Source organism: Cupressus sempervirens, chromosome 6, assembly GCF_028749045.1.
Source record: "Cupressus sempervirens isolate cs-2001-9-10 chromosome 6, ASM2874904v1, whole genome shotgun sequence".
NCBI classification, from domain to species: Eukaryota; Viridiplantae; Streptophyta; class Pinopsida; order Cupressales; family Cupressaceae; genus Cupressus; species Cupressus sempervirens.
Window position 1 is genome coordinate 143,761,034 of NC_143123.1, and position 22,571 is coordinate 143,783,604.

The 22,571-nt window shown below is 37.2% G+C and overlaps 1 protein-coding gene across 7 annotated transcripts in view; it reads left to right on the plus strand.

Annotated features, from left to right (window-relative positions):
* LOC149551630 (FAD-binding protein) overlaps positions 1–22,571 on the plus strand; it is a 139,511-nt gene that overhangs the window by 83,309 nt on the left and 33,631 nt on the right. For 6 of the 7 annotated variants that reach the window (XM_089787130.1, XM_089787131.1, XM_089787134.1 and 3 more), the window contains one exon: positions 2,561–2,602. The exons of the other annotated variant lie outside the window; for it this stretch is intronic. In XM_089787130.1, the coding sequence (XP_089643256.1) occupies positions 2,561–2,602 (42 nt within the window). The remainder of the gene's footprint in view (positions 1–2,560; positions 2,603–22,571) is intronic. 7 annotated transcript variants of the gene reach the window in all.

The following is a 22,571-nucleotide window of genomic DNA, read 5'->3' on the forward strand; positions in this document are numbered from 1 at the left end:
TCATCCTTCCTGATCTTGTGTTCTTGCCAAACAACCTTCTCTAGAGCTTCTTCCATGGTTCGGGGAGCAAGAACATTAATAGCTCCTCTTATCCTATTGTTCAAACCCATGATGAATTTCTTCACTTTCAAATTGGTATCCTGCTGATACGGTGGTACATATTTTAACAATCGAATGAACCTCTCCCAGTACTTATGTACTGACATGTCTCCTTGCTTTAAGTTTTGGAAGTCTAAAAGCTTCTGATCATAAAAGGTTTGAGGCAGCCAACGGTTCTGGAAAATGTTCACAAATTTCTCGTAGGTGATGTCAGTGGTTTTTATGTTCTGCTCAACTTTGGTGTTTCCCCACTAGGTTGCAGCTTCTTCGGTAAAATGATATATTCCCCAAACTGTTTTTGAGGTTTTAGAGAAATTCCTAATTTCAAAATATTGTTCCATCTCAGTGAACCAAGTTTCTACTTGCTCCTCGGACTCAGAAATGGAAAACTTGGGTGGTTTTATTTTCTTAATGTCTATTAACAGAACAGCCACTATTTCTTGTTTCTTTTTTTTTCTGATTGTTTAGGTGAGGAGGTTTTCTTGTTATGCTCGGAGATTTCTGTCTCCACTCTAGGAGGTGGTGAGGATTGAGTTTCCTTGCGGTTCTGCCCCATTTGGGCTGCCATTTCATTCATTTTTCTTTCTATGTTTTCTAACTTTAGTTGCATTTCTTGCAAGATCTGAAGTAACAAGTCATTAGAAGATTGGGTGTTCTCACGAATTATGTCTTGATCTACAATGTTCTTGTTGCTGTTCATTTTATGTTTATTGTTCCCACTTGTTAATTTACAACTTGTGTCAATTAAGTGGAGGAAAGAAGAAATTTTCAGAAATAGAAAGAGTCTTGCAAACACATGAATCACAAGAATTAATAACTTATTTTAACTTGATACTTCGCTGCTTCACTTAGAACAACCTTATTTACAAAATTTTCTCTATTGAGGATGTTTACATCAAAATTAATTAATCTTGCTTTGTAGCACTTGATTTTGGCTTAGATTGGTACATATCTCGCACCATCCAGGATCTATGGAATTGTAAAAAAGAATTGCTCTGCCGAGCGTTCCAGTTTTGGATCAACTTGTTTCTGTATACTACTTTGCTAGCAAGAGTCCACTTGACTCTTTCTCTCTTCATCCGTTGTATTGCCTAGTTTAGAGTTTCATTGTCTCTGGGGCATGGAATAGCAGGTGTAGTCATATTTTGGCATGTTTTTAATTAGATAAGGAAAGATGGGTTGTCGAGTCTTCTTGCGGGGTGTTTTACGTACTTGCATCTTGTGTAATCAGTCCAAATTCTTTCAAGTTTCAAAGAAGGTAGGGTGCCCTAGGTTCAATGTCGAACCCTAGGTTCAATGTCGAACCCAATGCTCTGATACCATATGTAACAAATGAATTTTCATAACCAATTTAAAACACCTACTAATCTGATTTTAAAAGTAGCTGATTCCATTTCATATGACAATAACTTCCATTAACTAAATATAACAAAGATAAAGTAATTGTTTTTCTATTCTAACTGTATTTCATGTTCAGCTGATATAACAAGATAGATAAATATATACATTGCTAACATTTTAACCATTTCTAACTGATAACATATTCAGCTGAAAATAAAGTAACGACTACTTCTATATCAACAAATATATTCATTCAAATTATACTATTTAGAAAACTAATCTATCGAACTATTCTTCTAAGGATTTAAAGGTAAAAGTGCAAAAGAAACATATAGAAATAACGGAGGAATCCCTTTATCTTGTTGTACAAGCCTCAACATTGGTGAGAGTAGAAGCATTGACATAGGCTTAACCTCCCAATCTCGGACCATACTTATCCCTACACATCCTAACTTAATAGAACGCCCCTCCCTACCTCGGGATTGGGCTTGGGATGTTCTTAAGTCTAGCCATCCGAGCTACCTAGTGGTTTGAGTGTCCCACCAGTTATACCTATATAACTGACGTCTATGGGCAAACAAAATGATCTCATGATTGGCACATATGCCTTTAACTACCTTGGCCAAGGATTTCAATTTGGGTTTGTAAACCCAATCACCACCACTCGACTTGTCAATAGATTCCATTACCGAGACATGCATGAGCTATTAAGTGTTTTCATTACGTAGTTATTCATATCTGATTTCATTATTGGTTAGTTATTCGTAGCACTTCTATTGTGTTAGTTAAGTCTTGGGTTGTTGACTTGGGATTAAATTCAGCATAACTACTTTATTATGTAACTACTAATGTTGGAGTTCAATTGACTAATCTGTGAAATCTGCATATATTAACATGATAGATTTCTTTCTTTTAGAATTAATCATTGTTGAACTTTTCTTTCTTTTCTATTAGATATTCCAAGACTTCCTTGTTCCATGAAATTGCATTTGTGTATTGTTTCTTCTTGTAGGCTAAAGTCAGAAATCAATTTTTCTTATTGTGTTCTTTTTTTCTGGAGAGACACCATTGTCAGTGTATGGCTAACATTGAAATGCACTGCTGATTTTTCCACTAGAAGTAAACAACTCTTTGCAAGGGCTACAAAAGCACATTGAGCAAGGTATGCAAATACAAATTTTGTTGTGCTTTCATTTATTTTGTCTGAGGTATCCTGTGCTTGATGGTTTAATGCATATCAAAATTCTATATCCCTGTACTGTGGGCTGGCAGGTATACGTAATGATCTTTCTATTTCTATTATTTTGTGCTAGTCCAGTATTTTATGAGCATTATTGATTCAGCTATAGCTATGTGCTAGGCATTGAGTTCTATATTGGCGAAGAGGATTTGATAGTTGCAAAAAACAAATATTAATAAAACCCATACAAGGAGACCCCAAATTTCACTTTTATTGGCAGGAGTGCAATTGAAGGTTGCCAAATCTAACTGGATGGACCTAGTTATTTGGTGTGAAACAAATGAAAAAAATAGTACTCAGTTGGGATTTCGTGTGCAGGTGCATAAATAGACAATTATTTTTTTTGATAAATATGAGTTTCTTTAAATTGATGGCTATTCAGTGTGAGGCTGTTTGAGCTAGAAGAATCTATTACTTGATATTGCTCTCAAACCTACATATAATTTTCAAGAACTTTTCTCTCTTGACACCTTGATCAGTGAGCATTTCAAATGGAAAGTATTCAATATGAAATTAGTAGAAGGGTCTTTTTAGCAAATGGAAAATCTTTGCAAGGGAAATCCATTGCTAATCAGTCCCAACACTTTTAGCGTCAATCTTGTGAGGCTTCTAGTGCTTGCAAATGTTGGTAATCTTGTTAACAGCTCTATTTTAGTATCTACATTGATGAATTGGAGATCTTTCTTAGACAAAATACAGTTGATGATGGTCGCTTGCTTCATCATGTTTTGATTGCTATTTTACTATCTGCTGATGATGTGATTATCTGTCATTCCGTTGACGACTTATAGAGGCAACTTGATGCACTTTTGGAGTCTTGTGATCTTTGCTAGCTTGTCGTCAACCTTAATATAGCTAAGGTCATAGTCTTATATTGTGTCTAATGTTGTTTGTTATTTCATTTTTTATGATCTTTTGAAATTCTTTCGATGCCAGCATATTTAGTGTTTCTCTCCTCCAAAGATATAGCTGGAAGTTGTTTAATTTTATTTGACTTGCTTTTATTTGGTATTGTAATGACCCCAATAGGTTATAACTTCTTCAAACACCAAACATCTTTATACTGCAGTTGTTTGACATTTCATCAAACACTTTGTAAGCAAGCTTTGATACCATTGTAATAAGCCACCTCAAATCTACTCTCAAAAATGCTGATGAAAGCTCAAGGAATTTCATTAAACAATTCACATGCAAGGGACGTATGACTGATATAGTATTTCAGCTGGCTTTAAATGACTCTTTTTTAATTTGCATTAATGAAAAACTTATGCTAGAAGACTCCAAATGGACTACACAATGGCCTAACATGAGTGTGCTACTAATTTTGACAATATTTAGTGCATATATATGATCTAAGCATGAGAAATGTACACCTACAGCCAACTGGCATTTTTACAAACAGTTGGTGTACAAACTAACTAGCTAATAAATAATGATATTAAATTGCTTAAATGACACCAGCAACTATTATCTTCTTAATTTGCAATGAAATTTCTAATACAATGCTCATGAAATATGGCCAAGACTTTTGGCATTTACATGGATTACAAAATGATAATGCTGGTATAATGCACACTTACAGCTGAAACTTATAACACCCAGAAAAACAATACTAATAAAGGAACTTGGTTGTAGATGGCTGTAATAATCTTCTTCAATGCTGCCCCTTCTGATTTGTTTTTTTCGAACTGCTTTTTCGGACTACTTTTTTCGGCCTGCTTTTTCGGTTCCACTTTTTCGGACTGCTTTTTCGGCTTGCTTTTTCGGTTCCGCTTTTTTCGGCCTGCTTTTTCGGTTCCGCTTTTTTCAGACTGCTTTTTCGTATCCGCTTTTTTAGCCTGCTTTTTCGATTCCGCTTTTTCGGACTGCTTTTTCGTGCCTGCTTTTTCGGATTGCTACTATGTTGAATCTCAAGACTATATCTTTCAATGGCGTCAAGATTTCCAGCTTGAAGGGATTTCGTCCTCCAAACTATTGAGACATAATCTCCAGCAAATTCTCCAATTTCTTTGATATTTCCAACCATGCTTAAAAGAAGCTCTTCCATTTCTTTTATAGTGTTCTCACAAGAGCTTCATCTTTCGTTTTCTCAATGTGGGATAAAACATAACTCCCTTTATGTAACTTATGTCTCCAATGTGTTATAAAATAAAGGGGACTTTTTAATTTAAATATATCCCACAAACTATAGTCTATGCATTAATAAAGTTAAATATTTAAATTTAACTTTATAAAATAGCTTTATCAATGCATAACAAATCTTATCAATGATAAACAAGTCTTCTTGTCGATTTTAAACAATTACCATCGACATACCGTTGCCACTGGATGTCCGCCCATGTCCAAGATGACTTACTATAAAATTATAAATAGTAAGTATGCCCAAAGTTGCCTCAAAACCCCTCAGAAAGACCTGCAACTGAAACTATTTAGGCCAAATGGCCTCTAAGCTCCTTTAATGTCCTGGTTAGCCTATGGGACCATGGGGAAATAGGCTAACGACAACATCATGCTATGAATGCTAAAAAGGGGACATTACAGTCCGCCCTTCCCAAAATTACTTGTCCCCAAGCAATGGCCGAACAACAACCCAATCAATCCACCTGGATCCTAAATGTAGTCATGAACTATACTGCTGTCAGTCAACATAGGCTCCTGCAACAACCTCTGAAAATTAACCAAGAGGAATCCATAAATGAATCGTGAATCACGGTGCAACTGAACTACAAATCCACTACTGCCACAGTCAGGAACCCACGAGGCACAAACTCTCAAAATATTAGACCCCAAGTAGAGTAGATCACCCAAACTGTCAACATAATAAACACCATCCACACAACCCACCGTGTTATGCGGAATGCACACTCCAACTCTGCTACAATGGTGACCACTCCCACATGAAACTGCACCAAATACGGAGAATCCACACACTGTACATCTACTGCAGTTAACACAACTCTGCAGATTACCGGCCACTGTCTCATAACCATAACACCCATGCACCGCTGATGGTGAAAAGACATCACAAGATAAACAGCAAGAAATGGAACCCAAACCAAATTTGCCTGCCACCAACTCCTCAACACAAGGATCAAATGCTAACTGATGTACATACCCTGCAGTATAATGCTGATAAAAAGAACCAACCCCAGTCAACAGCTCACCATGAACAAGTGATACAACCCATTGTGACTAATCACCAGCTAAGTTAGGAGATGTCATAGCCAAAGGAGTAGAATCAATAACAACAACCGCTGAAGCATCACTCCCAAACTCCTGCTCTAAGTCATGTATTATCAAGCTATCAACCGCAGAACCTATTGCCATGTCATGCCCATCACAACTCTCATCCTATGGCGTCAAACCATCCCATAACTGATGACAAGCACTAGGAAGCAAAGTATATCTCCATATCATCATCTCATCAACATGGTCATCAAAGGTAAATTGATGAGCATACCTCACAGTGTAATGCCGATAGAATGCGCCAATCTTAGTCAGTGGCTCAGACTACAACCCAGATGAAACTAACTGCAATCGATCACTAACCAAGCTGGAACTGACTACTACCTTCGAAGACATCGCCAAGGGAGTAGTATCACTAGCAAGAACCATGCCAACTGCCGGCTCACCAACATCACACATGATCTTTGATACAACATCTCTAGTCTCCGAGCCATCATTACTAGAGGCCACCACCATGTCAGGCATACCACAACAATCTGCTATAGCACCCAACTCAACTGAACCTGACTCTAGTAGGAATGGAACCGAGATGCCAATGTTAGTATCAAGGGTGGATGCATCCCCATCTCCACTGTCTCTGACAATCTCGACCATGGACATCCTCGGATCACTAGACACCACAGCTTGTGACTGTATAGAATCTGGTAAAGACTGCAGTCGCTCTAACTCCATGGTCACCTTAGCCAAATGAAACTGTGACTCCTCGAAAGCCAATTGTGTACTCTCAAGAATCTCAGAAGTCACCTTGAGCTGCTGAGTAAGCTCACTCACCTCATCTTCCTTGGCCAATAATGCATCGTATGCTGTACTCCAATAATGCATCGTATGCTGTACTCCCCCACTCCATAAGATAATCTCTGTCGGCTACCAACTGCATATAATCCTTTCTCAGAATCCGAATAGCCTCCCATAAAGAGTGGATCTCTGTCAAGGAAAGATAACTACCTCCCTGCTCATCACTAGTAGGACAACCCCATCCATAAACTACTAACAACTGACGAGCAGCGTTGAAATGCTGGCAAGCGATAGAAATGTCTCGCTCACTAACTCTCAACTGACTAGACACATGATGGCACTGGCTAGACTGTTTCCTACAAACCTCCTCTGACGCACTGTCTAAAGGAGCATCCTCAAAGTTAGTGGTCTCTAGACTATTACCATCCATATCCTGCGAATCAACTCCAAAGCTCATATCAACATACGTAGTATCAAAAACTGTAGCATCGCTGTCCAACCCTCCGTACCATAAGAAACTGTTGAGGAAACTAAGTCCTCAAAACTATCCACAACATCCCCTTGGGTGTCGTCTGTAATAATTAGATCCTGGGACTCTCCTGTAAACTCTGTCATCTTTGAGAAATCATCAACATGTGACCTGACTGTAAAAGAAAACTAAGTCCTTGCTATAAGCGCTAACTCCTGAACTGAGCTCACCTCAAGACAAAGCTCGTCCACATGTCTCTTAGAATCTTGGAGAGCCAACTTCATTGCCTCCATGCCTTCCTTGATCTGCTGTAAGTCGTCACAAGAAGAACCTGTTGTGACTCCTTTCTGTCTCTCTTGTAGTTGAATCATCCAAATGTGATTCTCAATCAATCCATGTATCCTATCATGATGAGATAAAGCCGTGACAATATTTTTGTCCCTTGTCTTCAGCTGGCGTGCCAAACCAAGCAAAGAGCCACTAGCTTCTATCTCATGTGAAGAAGCATCCAACTGTGCCTGGTACTCTTTCTCAGCAAAGTCATGAATGCTCACTTTCTGATCAACTGTACTATCCTCAAACATGACAATATCCTCAACTGCAGTAACTTCATCCAGCCCAACTGTACTAGAATCACTATTTGTGTCAATCACGCAATCTGGTGTGTCTGTGATATCACCTTCTGATGCAACTGGCTCAACCTGTACAACATCTTTAACCCCTTCTGCTTGTGAAGATGATGCAGATAAACCATTGCGTGAAGATGTGCTAAAGTCTCCCTGTATCGAATCTGCATGTCTGTTAAACTCCACATACAAGTTTCTGCCTGTCATAGGGAAGGTATGATCCTTAGGCCTATCAAAGCGTTCAATTAGTCTCTTCGTAAACTCCACATATGAGGTAATGTGTGCATGACCCATAGTGACCATACCATGATGCCACCACTTGTGTGCTAACCCATCCAGGTGAATTGCTGCATACTTAATGGCTTCTTCCTCAGGCATAAGGTTCAATTGGAAGTATGTGTCAAGCTTTTGAACCCAAGCTCTTGCTGTAGACTTCCCCGAGCCATCATAATATGGTAACTGAAGTTTCCCTACTTTCTTTTGTAGCTCATAGCTCTAGTTCCTGTCATGTCCACGTGGCATATGCTTCATCCGCACATCTATGTACTTCCTAAAGGTGATTGCAGCAATAAAATCTGGATCTCCGGCTTCCAATCTCTCCTCAGCTGGTCTTGTATATCAGTGATCTGGGGCTTTGGTACGGGCTGCTTTGGAGCTCTAGGAGGAAATATGGGAATCATGGGCCGCGAACTCACTGTCCTAGTTTGCTGGGGTGCATGACTGAAATTGTTCCCAACTTGTTCACCTCCATTATGTGCCCCATCCTGTTTATTACCATTCTGATTATTTCCTCCACCCACATTAGCATTCAACCCCATTTGACAAGCCATCATCTGCATCATAAGCTCAAATCTCTGACTCTGTTCCTGTGCTCTTTGCTCTACTGATCGCTGTCCCTATGCTAAGGTGTCTAATAATTGTAAGAATCTTTCCTTTCCCTGATCTGGACCGGCATTCATTTTGTCAAACATTTTTCTCTTTATCTGGCTATTACAAATTCCCTATAAGACCACAGGATGGCAGGACTTATAGCTCTGATACCACTGTAATGACCCCAACAGGTTATAACTTCTTCAAATACCAAAAATCTTTATACTTCAGTTGTTTGACATTTCATCAAACACTTTGCAAGCAAGCTCTGATACCACTGTAATAAGCCACCTCAAATCTGCTCTCAAAAATGCTGATGAAAGCTCAAAGAATTTCATCAAACAATTCACATGCAAAGGACGTATGACTGATATAGTATTTCAGCTGGCTTTAAATAACTCTTTTTTAATTTGCATCAATGAAAAACTTATGCTAGAAGACTCCAAATGGACTACACAATGGCCTAACATGAGTGTGCTACTAATTTTGACAATATTTAGTGCATATATATGATCTAAGCATGAGAAATGTACACCTACAACCAATTGGCATTTTTACAAACAGTTGGTGTGCAAACTAACTAGCTAATAAATAATGATATTAAATTGCTTAAATGACACCAACAACTATTAGCTTCTTAATTTGCAATAAAATTTCTAATACAATGCTCATGAAATATGGCCAAGACTTTTGGCATTTACATGGATTACAAAATGATAATGCTGGTATAATGCACACTTACAGCTGAAACTTATAACACCCTAAAAAACAATACTAATAAAGGAACCTAGTTGTAGATGGCTGTAATAATCTTCTTCAATGCTGCCCCTTCTGATTTGCTTTTTTCGAATTGCTCTTTCGGACTGCTTTTTAGGTTCCACTTTTTCAGACTGCTTTTTCGGCCTGCTTTTTCGGTTCTGCTTTTTTCGGACTACTTTTTCGGCTCGCTTTTTCGGTTCCGCTTTTTTCGGACTGCTTTTTCGTATTCGCTTTTTTAGCCTGCTTTTTCGATTCCGCTTTTTCAAACTGCTTTTTCGTACCTGCTTTTTCGAATTGCTACTATGTTGAATCTCAAGACCATATCTTTCAATGGCGTCAAGATTTTCAGCTTGAAGGGATTTCGTCCTCCAAACTATTGAGACATAATCTCCAGCAAATTCTCCAATTTCTTTGATATTTCTAACCATGCTTAAAAGAAGCTCTTCCATTTCTTTTATAGTGTTCTCACAAGAGCTTCATCTTTCGTTTTCTCAATGTGGGATAAAACATAACTCCTTTTATGTAACTTATGTCTCCAATGTGTTATAAAATAAAGGGGACTTTTTAATTTAAATATTTCCCACAAACTATAGTCTATGCATTAATAAAGTTAAATATTTAAATTTAACTTTATAAAATAGCTTTATCAATGCATAACAAATCTTATCAATGATAAATAAGTCTTCTTGTCGATTTTAAACAATTACCATCGACATACCGTTGCCACTGGATGTCCGCCCATGTCCAAGATGACTTACTATAAATAGTAAGTATGCCCAAAGTTGCCTCAAAACCCCTCAGAAAGACCTGCAACTGAAACTATCTAGGCCAAATGGCCTCTAAGCCCCTTTAATGTCCTGGTTAGCCTATGGGACCATGGGGAAATGGGCTAACGACAACATCATGCTATGAATGCTAAAAAGGGGACATTACAGGTATCGAAGCCTATTCAACTCATGAGATCCTTGGTAAAGAATTTTGCTAAATTTTTTAATTTTATTTTATTGTGTTTTTATCGATCTTGGTTTTGATTAAGAAGCTTTGCATAGTAGTGATTTTATTTCAGGTGAAAGATGGCTAACTCATCACCATTTGAAATGGGAATGGATAAATTTAACAACACAAGTTTTGAGTTGTAGAAACTCAATATGGAAACCTAGAACTATGAAGAATGAACTGTGTTGGATTGTATAGCTAGAAGCTTGGTTGATTGTTCTAATTGTATTGAGCTTACCATAAAGCCTCTGCACGTGTACTTGGCTAAATCCTTTGGTAAACACGTTTTTCATTCGAAACCATTTATCTAGAGGATGAGCAATGGGGAGTCTTTCGCAAAGCATTTGAATATAGACACATCATTGTAAACTAGTTATAATCCATAAGCGTGCATGTGGATGATAATGTCATTATATTACACTGTTGTATTCTTTGTAAGATTTTGGGATAGCTTGGTGATGACAATGAATAGTAAAAGTAAAACCCCCAGAATTATAGTGGAAGGTTCTTTACTCTCAAAGGAATTATTCGGATTCCATCAAAGACTTAATTGGTTATTAGGTGAATCGAAGGAGAACGGCAAGAGCAAGTAAAATGACAAAATAACCAAATCTAAATTGAGATGTCTCCTTGAAGAAGCCAAGCTTTTGGAATTGTGGTAAGAGAAGCTATAGAAGGAACTAGGAGAAGAAGAAAAAGAAAGGAGTAGGTGATGATTTAGAATTGAGAGTTTCTCAAGAAGACATTGGTAATGTTATTTTATAGCCTTGGCTATGCATGCATGTGTTATTGATTTTGGGGCCTCTTTACACAACTGCCATAAGGAGTAGATTTATAATTATGAGAGAATTGATAGCGTAAAGGTTTATCTGTGTGGCAATAATTTTTGTCAATACTATTGAATTTGATAGACTCGATGTCAAATTGAATGATAGGAGGATTATGGGCCTTTATAGAGTTTCACACATCCCAGGTTTGGCATGGAATCTATCTTTGATTAGTAAAATGAATGATGTTGGTGTGTTGGTAGTTTTCAACAAAGAAGGATGTATGATGATTTGTGGCTATGGTGCTTGCTAGGAGAGTTCGTGTTGGGAGTTTTGTTTTACCTTGAGGCTAAGACTTAAATTCAATGCAACTGTTTAGAATTTTGACATCATTTTCAGTGGCAAATTGCCACTTCTGAAACAAATTGTCACTTTGGTAGTAGTTGGTGGACTTTAACAACAAGATGGAATTTCAGCAATAGTTGTCACTTTAGCAGCACTTGATGCCACCTTGGTAGTAGCTATGTTTTGGTAGCATGTTCTTACATTGAGAACCATAAACTTCTAGCTGAAAAGATTGTTGTGGAATGAGTGCATGAGCCGCATTAGTAAAAAACGCCTTAGACCTTTGAAATATAAAAACATGTTGAGGGATAAGTTAAGAGTGGTCTTTGGATGTTGACTTTAGTGAACAATGTATATCTGGAAATGCAAGGACATGTTTGGTTTTACTTGAGCTTTTCTAGATCTGATGGGATTTTGGATTTGATTCATATCAATTTATTTTCTCTAGTTGATATGCCTTCACTTGCAAAATCCATTTATGTTTTTACATTTATGGTTTCTCCAAGAAGACATGGCTCTTTTTTCTTGGGCATAAATTTGAAGTTTAAAGTTCTTGTTGAGAACTAGACCAAAGGAAGTTTAATGTGCTGAGAACAGATAATTGCAGAAAAATTTATTTAGCAATGTTTGATGTGTTTTATGAGGATAACGGTATTGTGTAGCATAAGACAACTTCATACACCCTTCCACAGAGTTGTAAAGACAAAAAACAACACGATAATGGGGAGAGTTAGGAGTTTTCTTTATGGAGCTAGTTCGGATCATATTTTCTTGGTATGATTAGTTAGTATAACTTGCTATTTGATCAAGCAATCTCTTACATCAACTCTTGTTTGAAAAAAAATAGAGGAGGTTTGAATGGGCAAGAAGTCCTCTTTTTAGCATAGTAGACTTTTTGATTGTGAGACATGTGTACATGGACCTAAGGAAAAGAGGCCAAAGTGATTAAATGTATCTACATTGGTATATGATGATAGGGTAAAGTGATACAAGTGTTAGAACGTAGTGATAAGAAAGGACATATAAAGTGGAAATGTGATCTCGAGGGAGACTAGATCTTTTTTTAAAGTTGAGAAAATAAAGGAGAATGTGAAATTAGCTCCGCAATTACAACCAAAGTCCAAGGAGGTTTCACTTGATGTTGAACTAGATGTTCAGATGAGAAGGATGATAGGGAGAGTTGTAAGAGCTCAAATGAGGTAGAACCTCCACGTTAGCTTTTGTAGAGGCCCACTTGGAAAAGGATACAACTAAAGAGGCATAGATCACCTGATTTTAGATGTATTTTTGGTCTGTCTGCTAATTATGAGGAGCCTAGAACTATTAAGGAGGCAATGGAGATGAAGGATAGCGAGTCTTGGAGGATGGCCATGAATGAGCAGATGGAAGTTTTGAAGAACACATGGGGTTTGGTTTAGTTGCCTAAGGAGAGGAAACCAATTGGTTGCAAACAAATATTTGAGAATATATTTTGGTTGAGAGGAACAAAGCAAGGTTAATTGTTGAGGGTTCATCTCAGGTAGTGAGAATATATGCTGGTGAGGACTTTTTTCTAGCTGCATAGCTTACATCCATTAGATTTCTTTGCAAAGGAGGAATGACTTGTGAGGTGAGTTACTTTCTTTTTGAGGTTTTTTGACCCACCAATTAGTGGGCATTTTTGTACTTTGATTTGAGCACCATATTTGTCCATGGTTTTAACAGATGGCTTGATAGATCATTTATAATCTTCAATTTTGGCTTGGTACAAAAGACATGCTTGGGATTAGGATGTAGTAATACTTGTATTTTGTAGGGGGTTATGTTATCAAAGTACATTTTATTTTTTGAAAGTTGTCTCTACTCTGGATCCTAAATTATTAAAGCATTTCTCTCCTTTGAAGATTAATTAGGAAGTTATTAGTTTGATGTGGCTTCTTTCTCAAGAAGACTTGCTTGTCTTGTGAACTATTCGCTATTTGAGTGAATGTTAGAACATTTGTCATTGATGTCAAACACAAAAATAGAAAATTTGATGCAGAAGTTAATGGAAGAAAATATGCATACATATGTAGATTGAAGAATAAGTTTTGACTGTAATTGTCATAGAAGATGATGGAACAATCTATGCAAATTGTCGTATGGAAGCCAGCAATATATTTGTTCATGTAGAATGTTTGATCTGATTTATACTGCAGACATCTGTGTGCGTGTCATGTGCCCTCCTTGGACTGATCAACAATTGGTAGAGGGTTGACCTATCATTCAAGTTCCTGTAGGTCAACACTATGGATAAGGGACTCATTGAGAGGGTCATGTGAGCCATTTCAAACTTCAAGATGACAGTTCCTACATTTTAGGGAGGGGTCCTATTTCTTTGGAAGGTCTGTCAGCTGACTGGTTGACTAGACAGAGGATCATGGAGCAGAAAAGGATCCCTTTAGAGTAGTTTCAGCTGATTGGGGATAGTTTCCTATTTTCTAAGCCAGATCCCTACTTTTTAGGAGTAACTGCTAATTTGCCCAAAAGACTTAGGCATCATCAATGATCAAGGTGCTTTGGATATATTCCAGTTCTGAGTCCAGATTAGCATTTCATGAATAAATTGGGAAATAATTAAATATTTTCTATTTTGGGGTTAAATTAATAAATAAAAAGTGGATATTATATTGACTTTATATTATAATAAGTTATAATACGACCATGGTCCCATTCCCTAGGAGTAATCATAATTTGCCCAAAAGACTTAGGCATCACCAATGATCAAGGTGCTTTGGATATATTCCAGTTCTGAGTCCAGATTAGCATTTTATGAATAGATTGGGAAATAATTAAATATTTTCTATTTTGGGGTTAAATAAATAAATAAAAAGTGAGTATTATATCACTTTATATTATAATAAGTTATAATACGACCATGGTCCCATTCCTTACGAGTAATCATTAAGGAGGGTCAATGATTAAGTGAATAAAATGCCTTGGAGGTTCGAATTTTAGAGAAGGAATACATTTTATTTATAAGTCAATAAAATAAAATAAAGAAACCCTAGAACCAATTGAAGTAGGGGGAGGAGGAATAAAAGAAGTTTTGGGGTTTCATTTTACACATCCAAGTTTATTATTTTCACTTCAGAATTATGGGAGAGCTCTGATTTGCAGGGCTTGCAGTATTCTTATGCTTCAATAATGAAGACTCGAATTAATCAAGTTGGATGTCCACCTAGCTTGACTGCAGCATGTGATCACATTGATTTATCAACTGATTAGAGAAACTGACATCGAATTTGGTGAGGTAATTATTTTATAGGACTAAAATGGTAGCATTTTTATACCATAATTGTCAGATCAGATCTGTAGCATCAATTTGGAAGTAGCCAGGCATCTAGAGCAAGGCTGTACAACCTCTAAGCCATTCTTACACCCATCTAGGTTAGTGTTTGTGAGTTAAGTTACAACAATTCAGTCATTCATTGTTGCAGATTTATGTCAGAATTTATAAATCAGAGAAGGGTGCCAACAGTTTACATCATTTTATAAGCTTCCAGACTTAGCTGTACATCCTCAGCAGTCTGCGCATTCTCATTCAGTAGTGGCATTAGGGTCTGTGGTAGCAACTTGCCACCAAACCTAGGGAAAATCAAGAATTACCAGTACATCAGAGATACCAGCAACTGGAATCAACAATTGCAAGTGAAATTCGAGTCCCACTTGTTGACAAACTCGTCAGTATTATTCAGCCTGGTATGACTAGTGTAGAAGTTTATCTTTTAAATAAAAGGATAGTTCAAAATATGTTTTGTGGTGTGATCAATTTCTTGAAAAGTTCCTTTCCAGTATTTCTTCTTGTTTATGTATTTGTATTCCAAAAAACACCAAAAAAATAAATAAAATAAAATTGAAAAAACCCAAAATAGGTAGACATTTCTCTTCAATCGTTGGTTAGAGAAAGAATTCAGGAAAAAACTATCGGACATTGCCTTAAAATCCTACTTAGGATCTTTTAGTGGTATCAGAACATAATCGTGCTAGCTTGAGGGTTTTGGGTTCAATTCTATTATTTGGGCAAATTTGAGGCTTACAAATATTACATCTGTGGGAGAACTCAGGGACAGGTAGATCAGAATATAGAGAATCCAATGGATATGGATAACTTACACAATTGTTGTAGGAGTCCCTTGTAGAGGGGTAGGCAGAACCAGTAGGAGGATCCTGACTGAGAGTTGTTTAGGACTCTTGTAAATAGGTAACCATGGATAGTACAAGCGTGGCAGGAGAGATAGCGGGAATAGGTCAGTTTTAGTTGCTGGCAGTCATAAGAGCAGCAGGTCTATTTCCTCAGATGATAGTGCTTTTGGCTTTCCTAGATGGGGCAGGACACACACACGTACAACTGATAGGCCTCTACAACCACACTTCCCTCCTAGAGAGGGGGAGATATCAATAGATCAACTAGAGGGTGTTGGTTTCCAGGATACAGTAATGACAGCTCTCGATGATTCATGAGCCCTTCTACAATATGTTAGAGAGGCTTTCGCACTACTCCAGTATTGTGCACAACACCTAGAGAGTTTGAGGCCTAGGGGAGATAGATGGCCCAGACAATAGCAGAATGGGATCTTAAGTAAGTGATCAGCAAGCTTATGTTATCCCCTTTTGATGGTAGTTACATTAGTGCACGAGCTTGGGTGCACAAGTTAGATATATACTTGTCACTTAAGCCTATGCTTGAGCGTAGGTCTTCACACTACACTTGGTGGGTGTTGCATGTGATTGGTGGCACCACAGTTTGATCACATAGAACTATGATCTCACACTCTTACACAAAGTGACTTATTGCCAGATTTGATCGGAAGGATGTGAAGCTATACAAGAGGGATCTAGCATTGATGAGACAGATAGACTACATTGACACTTACATTATTGAGTTTCAGTGTATTGCTATCATGGCTCTAGAGATACCTCTTAGGTATGTAGCAATGCTTTTCATTGAGGGGTTGCAAGAGAGATTATGGGGTTTCCTTAGGGCTTTCAAGCTCAAGACCTTGGAGGAAGTTATTTAGACCACAAATGAGTTGGATACACATCACCCTCTTCTTATCATCATGATAAGAAGTCCTTCAGAGACCCTAATTTTAAGGGGACTTCTACATAGCGTAAGAGTGTGCTACCTCCACCTCCCAGGTTGGATCAGGATCATGTAATGTGTTGAGGAGAAGTTTTGATTCTCATGTAAGGAGCCTTGGGAGCCGAGACATAGATGCCTTAGGAAAGGCAAGACATATCTTATTGAGGTCATCTCTAATGTGGATGATGAGCAATTACAGGATACAAGCTCTAAGGATAGCGATGCTAAGGGTGAGCAGGAAGCACAAACAATAGAGCTTGGAGATGATGATGTAGTGGCTACGGCCCATGATACCGTTGCTACATTTGTAGGAGTCTTCTGGATCCACCCCTATCGCCTAAAGGGAGCAATCAAGGGACAACATGTGACATGTTTGGTGGACAGTGGATCTACACATAATTTTATAGACGATAGATTGGTTTCCAGATGAGGATTGTAGACAAAGGACTTTCTCGGGTTTAGTATAACAATGGCAAATGGATTCACTTTGCAGTGCACCAAGAGAGTAACACAATTGAGTAAACAGATGGGTGACTGTACCAAATGAAATGCTGCTTCAACAATAGAAACTGCAACTTAAATAAATGTCTCTTAGTGACATTTTCAGCCAGAATTTGCAAATAATAGTCCCATAGAAAGAGCTGTCCCAGTCAGCTCTTAATTGAAGCAATCTCAAATGAGTAAACTCAGTAAATACCGTCAAATTCAGAATGTAAATTGTAGACCAGAATTAATAGAGTGGTATACGTCAGCACCAATCAATCTCATACACCTTTCAGCAGCAAACAAAATTCACTAGATCATTTACAAGCTCAAAGTTCAATGGAGGAGCTCAGATTTACTCAAAACTCATGTCCAAACCCTTGGAGAAAAAACTCAAGCAAAATAAAAACAATCATGGAATGGATTGCTTTTATAACATTTGAATCCAAAAAGCTTATCCTTCACACCTTTCACTCAAAAGGTTTCATGCTCACACTTTTCACTGAAAATGCTTAATGCTCACATTTTTCACTTAAATTATGATTTTGCATTTGAAAGAATATTCAACTTTTAAATATAATAACTCTATAATTCAATGGCTAGAGTCTTCTTGTGCCCACTTTTCACTAAAGAGGCTTCGTCAACACACCATCAAACTAGAACGTGAAGCTTATAAAGTCATTTACTAAGTTAGACTTAATAGTTAACTCTCAATATGCAACTCAATATTTAAGCCCACTAAAATATTGAAGGAGTCTGGACTGAGGTTGTCACAACTGCACTACCAAAAATGGAAACCCTGCTCACCCGGCTTACTATAAACAACAAGTCACACGACCGAGACCCTCAAATCGAAGTGTTAGCTCATGAGGGTTGCAATGATGAATTGACATACCCATGCTTCTGGGCCTTGCTAAACAAGGGACATTACACTATTCTTTCTCTGAGCCACTCTGTTCATTGCTTGATCCCTTTTCATTACTCTCCTCTTTGCCATCTGAAACCACCTCAATGTAACATAGTCTTCCTTTCTCTAGGCACCTCTACCTTGGCTCCCATGGTTCCTTACAAGAGAAACATAACTTCTTCCTCAACTCATTTTTGGTCTCATTTGACAAGTATGGTTTATTAAGCCACTCCTTATGTAAAGGCCTTTTATCTTTCTTTGGTGGAGGGAACCTAGTCTGAAGTTTGGCCCTTTTGAGTAGAAATATCCATATTCCTAGCCCTCTTAGTGGCATCCTAAAGAGTGAGGGGATCAGATAGCTTGACCCAAGCATGGGGAATGTTTGATAACCCCTCAAGAAAAAAACTATCAAACTCTTCCCTAATACATCTAGGACCACAAGGACTAGCTTCTGGGACTCTAAAATGCATTTAACAATGGTGTCATTGTATTTTAGCCTTGCAACTCCTTGAAGTGTAGCTTTGGACCTTTCTTATCAAATCTAGTTTCAAGTATCTGATTGAACTCAACATAGGAGCTAATTAAATTATATCCATGTCACTAATCAGTGATACCACCATTCATGAGCGTCACCATCCAAGTGCATGGTGGCATTCTTGATAGCCTCATTCTCGAACCCATGGTCTAGCTATGCATTTGCTAGCACATCAAAAGTGGGAATGGAGAGCTCTATTAGGGCCTCTATCTCTTCTTGGCCTTTTCCTTGATTTGACAAAAACCTTGTAGATACACATCACCTAATGCTTCACACTTGTGTAACCAATTTGTAAAACCCTCATTTGTGTTCTGCCAATTTCTTCCAATTGCAGTTTCATTTTGTAAGAATGTAGGCATTAGAGGTCTTCGTCTATTAGTAGCTCCACTAGATGCTTAGGAATGATCGCTTCCAAGTATGTTTGTGTTACTAGTTTCTCCATTATTCCCCGAAGTGCCATTATTGCTTCCATTATAATGATTTGAGCTTATATTTTTTTGTCCCCAAATTTTGACATCATAAAATTGAGGCAACCCTACGCAATTTTCTCATGGATGTGTAGGCACATCCTCTTTGTTTGACACATTGATGAGGCATTATGAAAACAATTCATTATCTCTGGATTGTTCTTTATGTAATCTTGTCTATGTGTTCTTTTGAAGGTTTCCCATCAAGATTATCCCAATTGTTTGTTGGTAAGAGTTTTTCTTTTTGCACTACAAGCACTTGATTTTTGGTTGACTTTCATGTCTTTTCTATGTTTTTCTTTATGTTGTAAATAGTTTATGGTCTTGTTTATGCCTTAGGTGAATGGCCCTTGGAATTCTGCTCGATTTGAGCTAACTTAGGGCCGATTCTAAGTAGTCTAGCTCAAGTTATGAGAGAAAAAGTGGGGTTTTTCAGGTCAGCTGCATATTTTTATTTAAAACCTCATAAAAGTGGGTTTTTTATTGACAATTCCATGATAATAAATTATATTTGATAGCTAAAGTGGATTTTGATGTCCATTTGAAAATTTCAACTGATTCTGAGTTGATTTGACCATAGTGTTTCATGTTTTATGAGAATAGCCTATTTCAAGACTATTTTCCATATTACTTTATTAAAAACTTTAGTTGAATATTAACTATAAATACATGAGACAACTTAAGTGCATAAAGTGGGATTTTTATTACATATTGCATACATCCACATGCAAAAATACAACATGAAAATCCACTCCCAATAAATTTTAAGTCCTAGCATCTTTAAAAGTGTGCTTTTTAAATGTGATTACATATGTTATTGTATTAGAAGTTCATTTTTAATAATCAAATACATATGTATTTTTAAATCATCATTTAAGTAGGCTTTTGTAATATAGTTGCATGTTATTATAACATGTAAATGTAAATAAAAAATGAGTTCTTCACTCACTTCAAGATAAAGTGGTGATTTTGGATCCAAATGCATATGTAATTTATTAACTTATTCCCACTAACTCGAAGCAAAGTGGCAATTTTGGCCTTACCATGTTTCAAATAAACTTGGTTTTAAACGTCCAAGTGTTAGTTCATTAAAAATGGTGATTTTTATAGCTAGTGCATGTATTTCAAATACATGAAAAGGGCCCCAAATTCCCCATTTTAAATAAATTTAGCTTCTTTATTCAAGATAGTGGCGATTTCTCTAAGGATTGCATATATCATTTGTAAATGCTTTATAAAAACGCGTTCTCCTTTTGGTATTAAATCCAATATACAAAGTAACAATTTTATGGGCAAACACATGAAGTTAAAGGCATATGAAAACCTTGTAAAAATGTGTTTTCTACTAAGTGTTTGAACCAATCTTTATATGGTGGTGATTTTTGGTGGAGTTACATGTGCTAGAATACATTTTTTTGCCTTCTCAAAATGCATGTTTCCTTATCAAGAGCAAGAGTGATGATTTTCCAAGGAAACACATATATTTCCAAACATGTTATGACTTCTCAAAAATGCATTTTGGCTTAAAATGCCCTGTTCATTCTAGACAGCGAGTTTTGCTAAGATAGCATGTATTTTATGACATGTCAATGCCTCTCTAAAAGGCATTTGAAGGCTTTCAAGTTCCCTATTCAATCCAAGCGGCGATTTTTGAAGGCATTGCACATGTTCTTGGTGCATGCGCTTTGCAAAAAACAGCCCATTTAGGGCATATTTTTCACCCAAAATGGCTTATTCATTGGCGTTTTTGCATTGAATCTCATTGAGGGAGCATTCTAGGGTAAGTGTTTTAATCTCCAGCTTGTAATTCTTCATTATGCAAGTTAATCTTTGCCCTAGATGTCGTTTTTACATGCTCTTGCATATGGAGTTGCTAGGTCAAAGTTTGTTCCACATTTTGGGCATTGTATTACTCTAACCATCTCCACATGTCCACATTCGAATCATGGTGTTTGGATTTCAAAATCTATTTAAGTCTTTGGCTTTGGACACATCTAAAATCCTAAATCTCTTGGATTTATTTCAGATTTGCTCAAGTTTGGGATAAATATTGGCTTTCTCATTCTTGGTGGAGTTGAGGTAAATTTCTTGGTTATTTTTTGTAAGGCATTTGTATATTTTTGTTTTCCTCATTCTTTCAAATCTTTGTCATTTCCATTTTCAGATTTGCATTTCTTTTATGTACATGAAGTTGCTTCTTCTATCTTCCGTCTTCGTCTCCAAGTTGCATGTGCAAGGTTTCATTTATTTGCATATGTAGTCGGGTATAAAAACACATTTTTAAAGGAAAGGCAAGTTCATTTTTTCCCCATATGCAAATGCAAGTTAAAACCCCACTGTCATGCATTCTATGTACCTCCATATGGTTGCCCTGTGGTTGAAGTTTCTCCCACACGCTTGCTGGATAGAGTGTCACATATTGCACTTATTAAAATGTGCCATGCTTAATGTATTACTCATTTTTTTCCCTTTGTTCACTTAATTCAAAGCTTGCTGGTTGCATATGCAATTGACTCCAAAAAACCTATTTTTGGCTATTTTAATCATATTTGAGCCATTCTGAGCTTGACCCATTTGCTCATTTTTCATCCTTAATCATTCCATTTATTTTCCCTATATCCATACCTTGTCCAAAACCCGTGATTTACATCAAAAAACATATCATGGATCCCTCACAAGATGTTCTCACATTATGGGATTTTCATGTGACAGTTGTGCAAGCGTACCATTTTGCAATATGAAGAGAATCCACTCTAGCAAAGACAAGAAGAAAATGAAGTATCAATACAATCAGTATTATAACTCCATTCCTCCGTCACAAGTAACTTCCTACTGTGATGATGTGTGGGATATTGACATATCTCATATGGACATTGAGGATTTCCTTGTAAGAGTTGATGCTAAAGCTACTGAGAATATGACATTGATCAAGCGAAGTCATATTCACCTATCATCCACTTTCCCCTTGGCAACTCATGAGCCAAAATTCATTCTTGCATCTGCAAGACACTTTGATGCACCCTCTCGAACCATCAAAAATCAGGATGGTAATACTATCATTAGTCTCGATCTTGAGACTATTGATCGTATTTTTCATGTTCCTCACACTCTAGTTGTTACAAACATCACAAGACAAAATGCTTTGGAGCGGTGGAATGAGGATACCTCCTATTGTACCAAGTTCGTAAATGATAACTAGTTGGTCCCTAAAAGGACAAATCTTGTTAGATGGCCCATCAAGGGAATGCGCCGATCAAGGGAATGCGCCGATGTTGTTTTAAGGAAGAACTCAATGACCTCATAACATTGCTTAGACGCCTAGCAGGGATCAAGGATTTAAACACCTTTGAACCCTGGATGTACAAGTACATCTCACTCATAATAAGGTAAAAAAAAGAATGTATTTTGGGCTGCATTAGTGAGTGATTAAATCTATGAACACTTGGTGAATGTGCTGTCTACTGGTGTGTTCAACATGAATTCCTACATGGTGTATATTGCTTCTGCCCCAGGTACTTTTTCAGGTTTGTCAGCTAAAAATGACAGGTCCATAGTGCATGTATGAGAGTACTATGAACGATT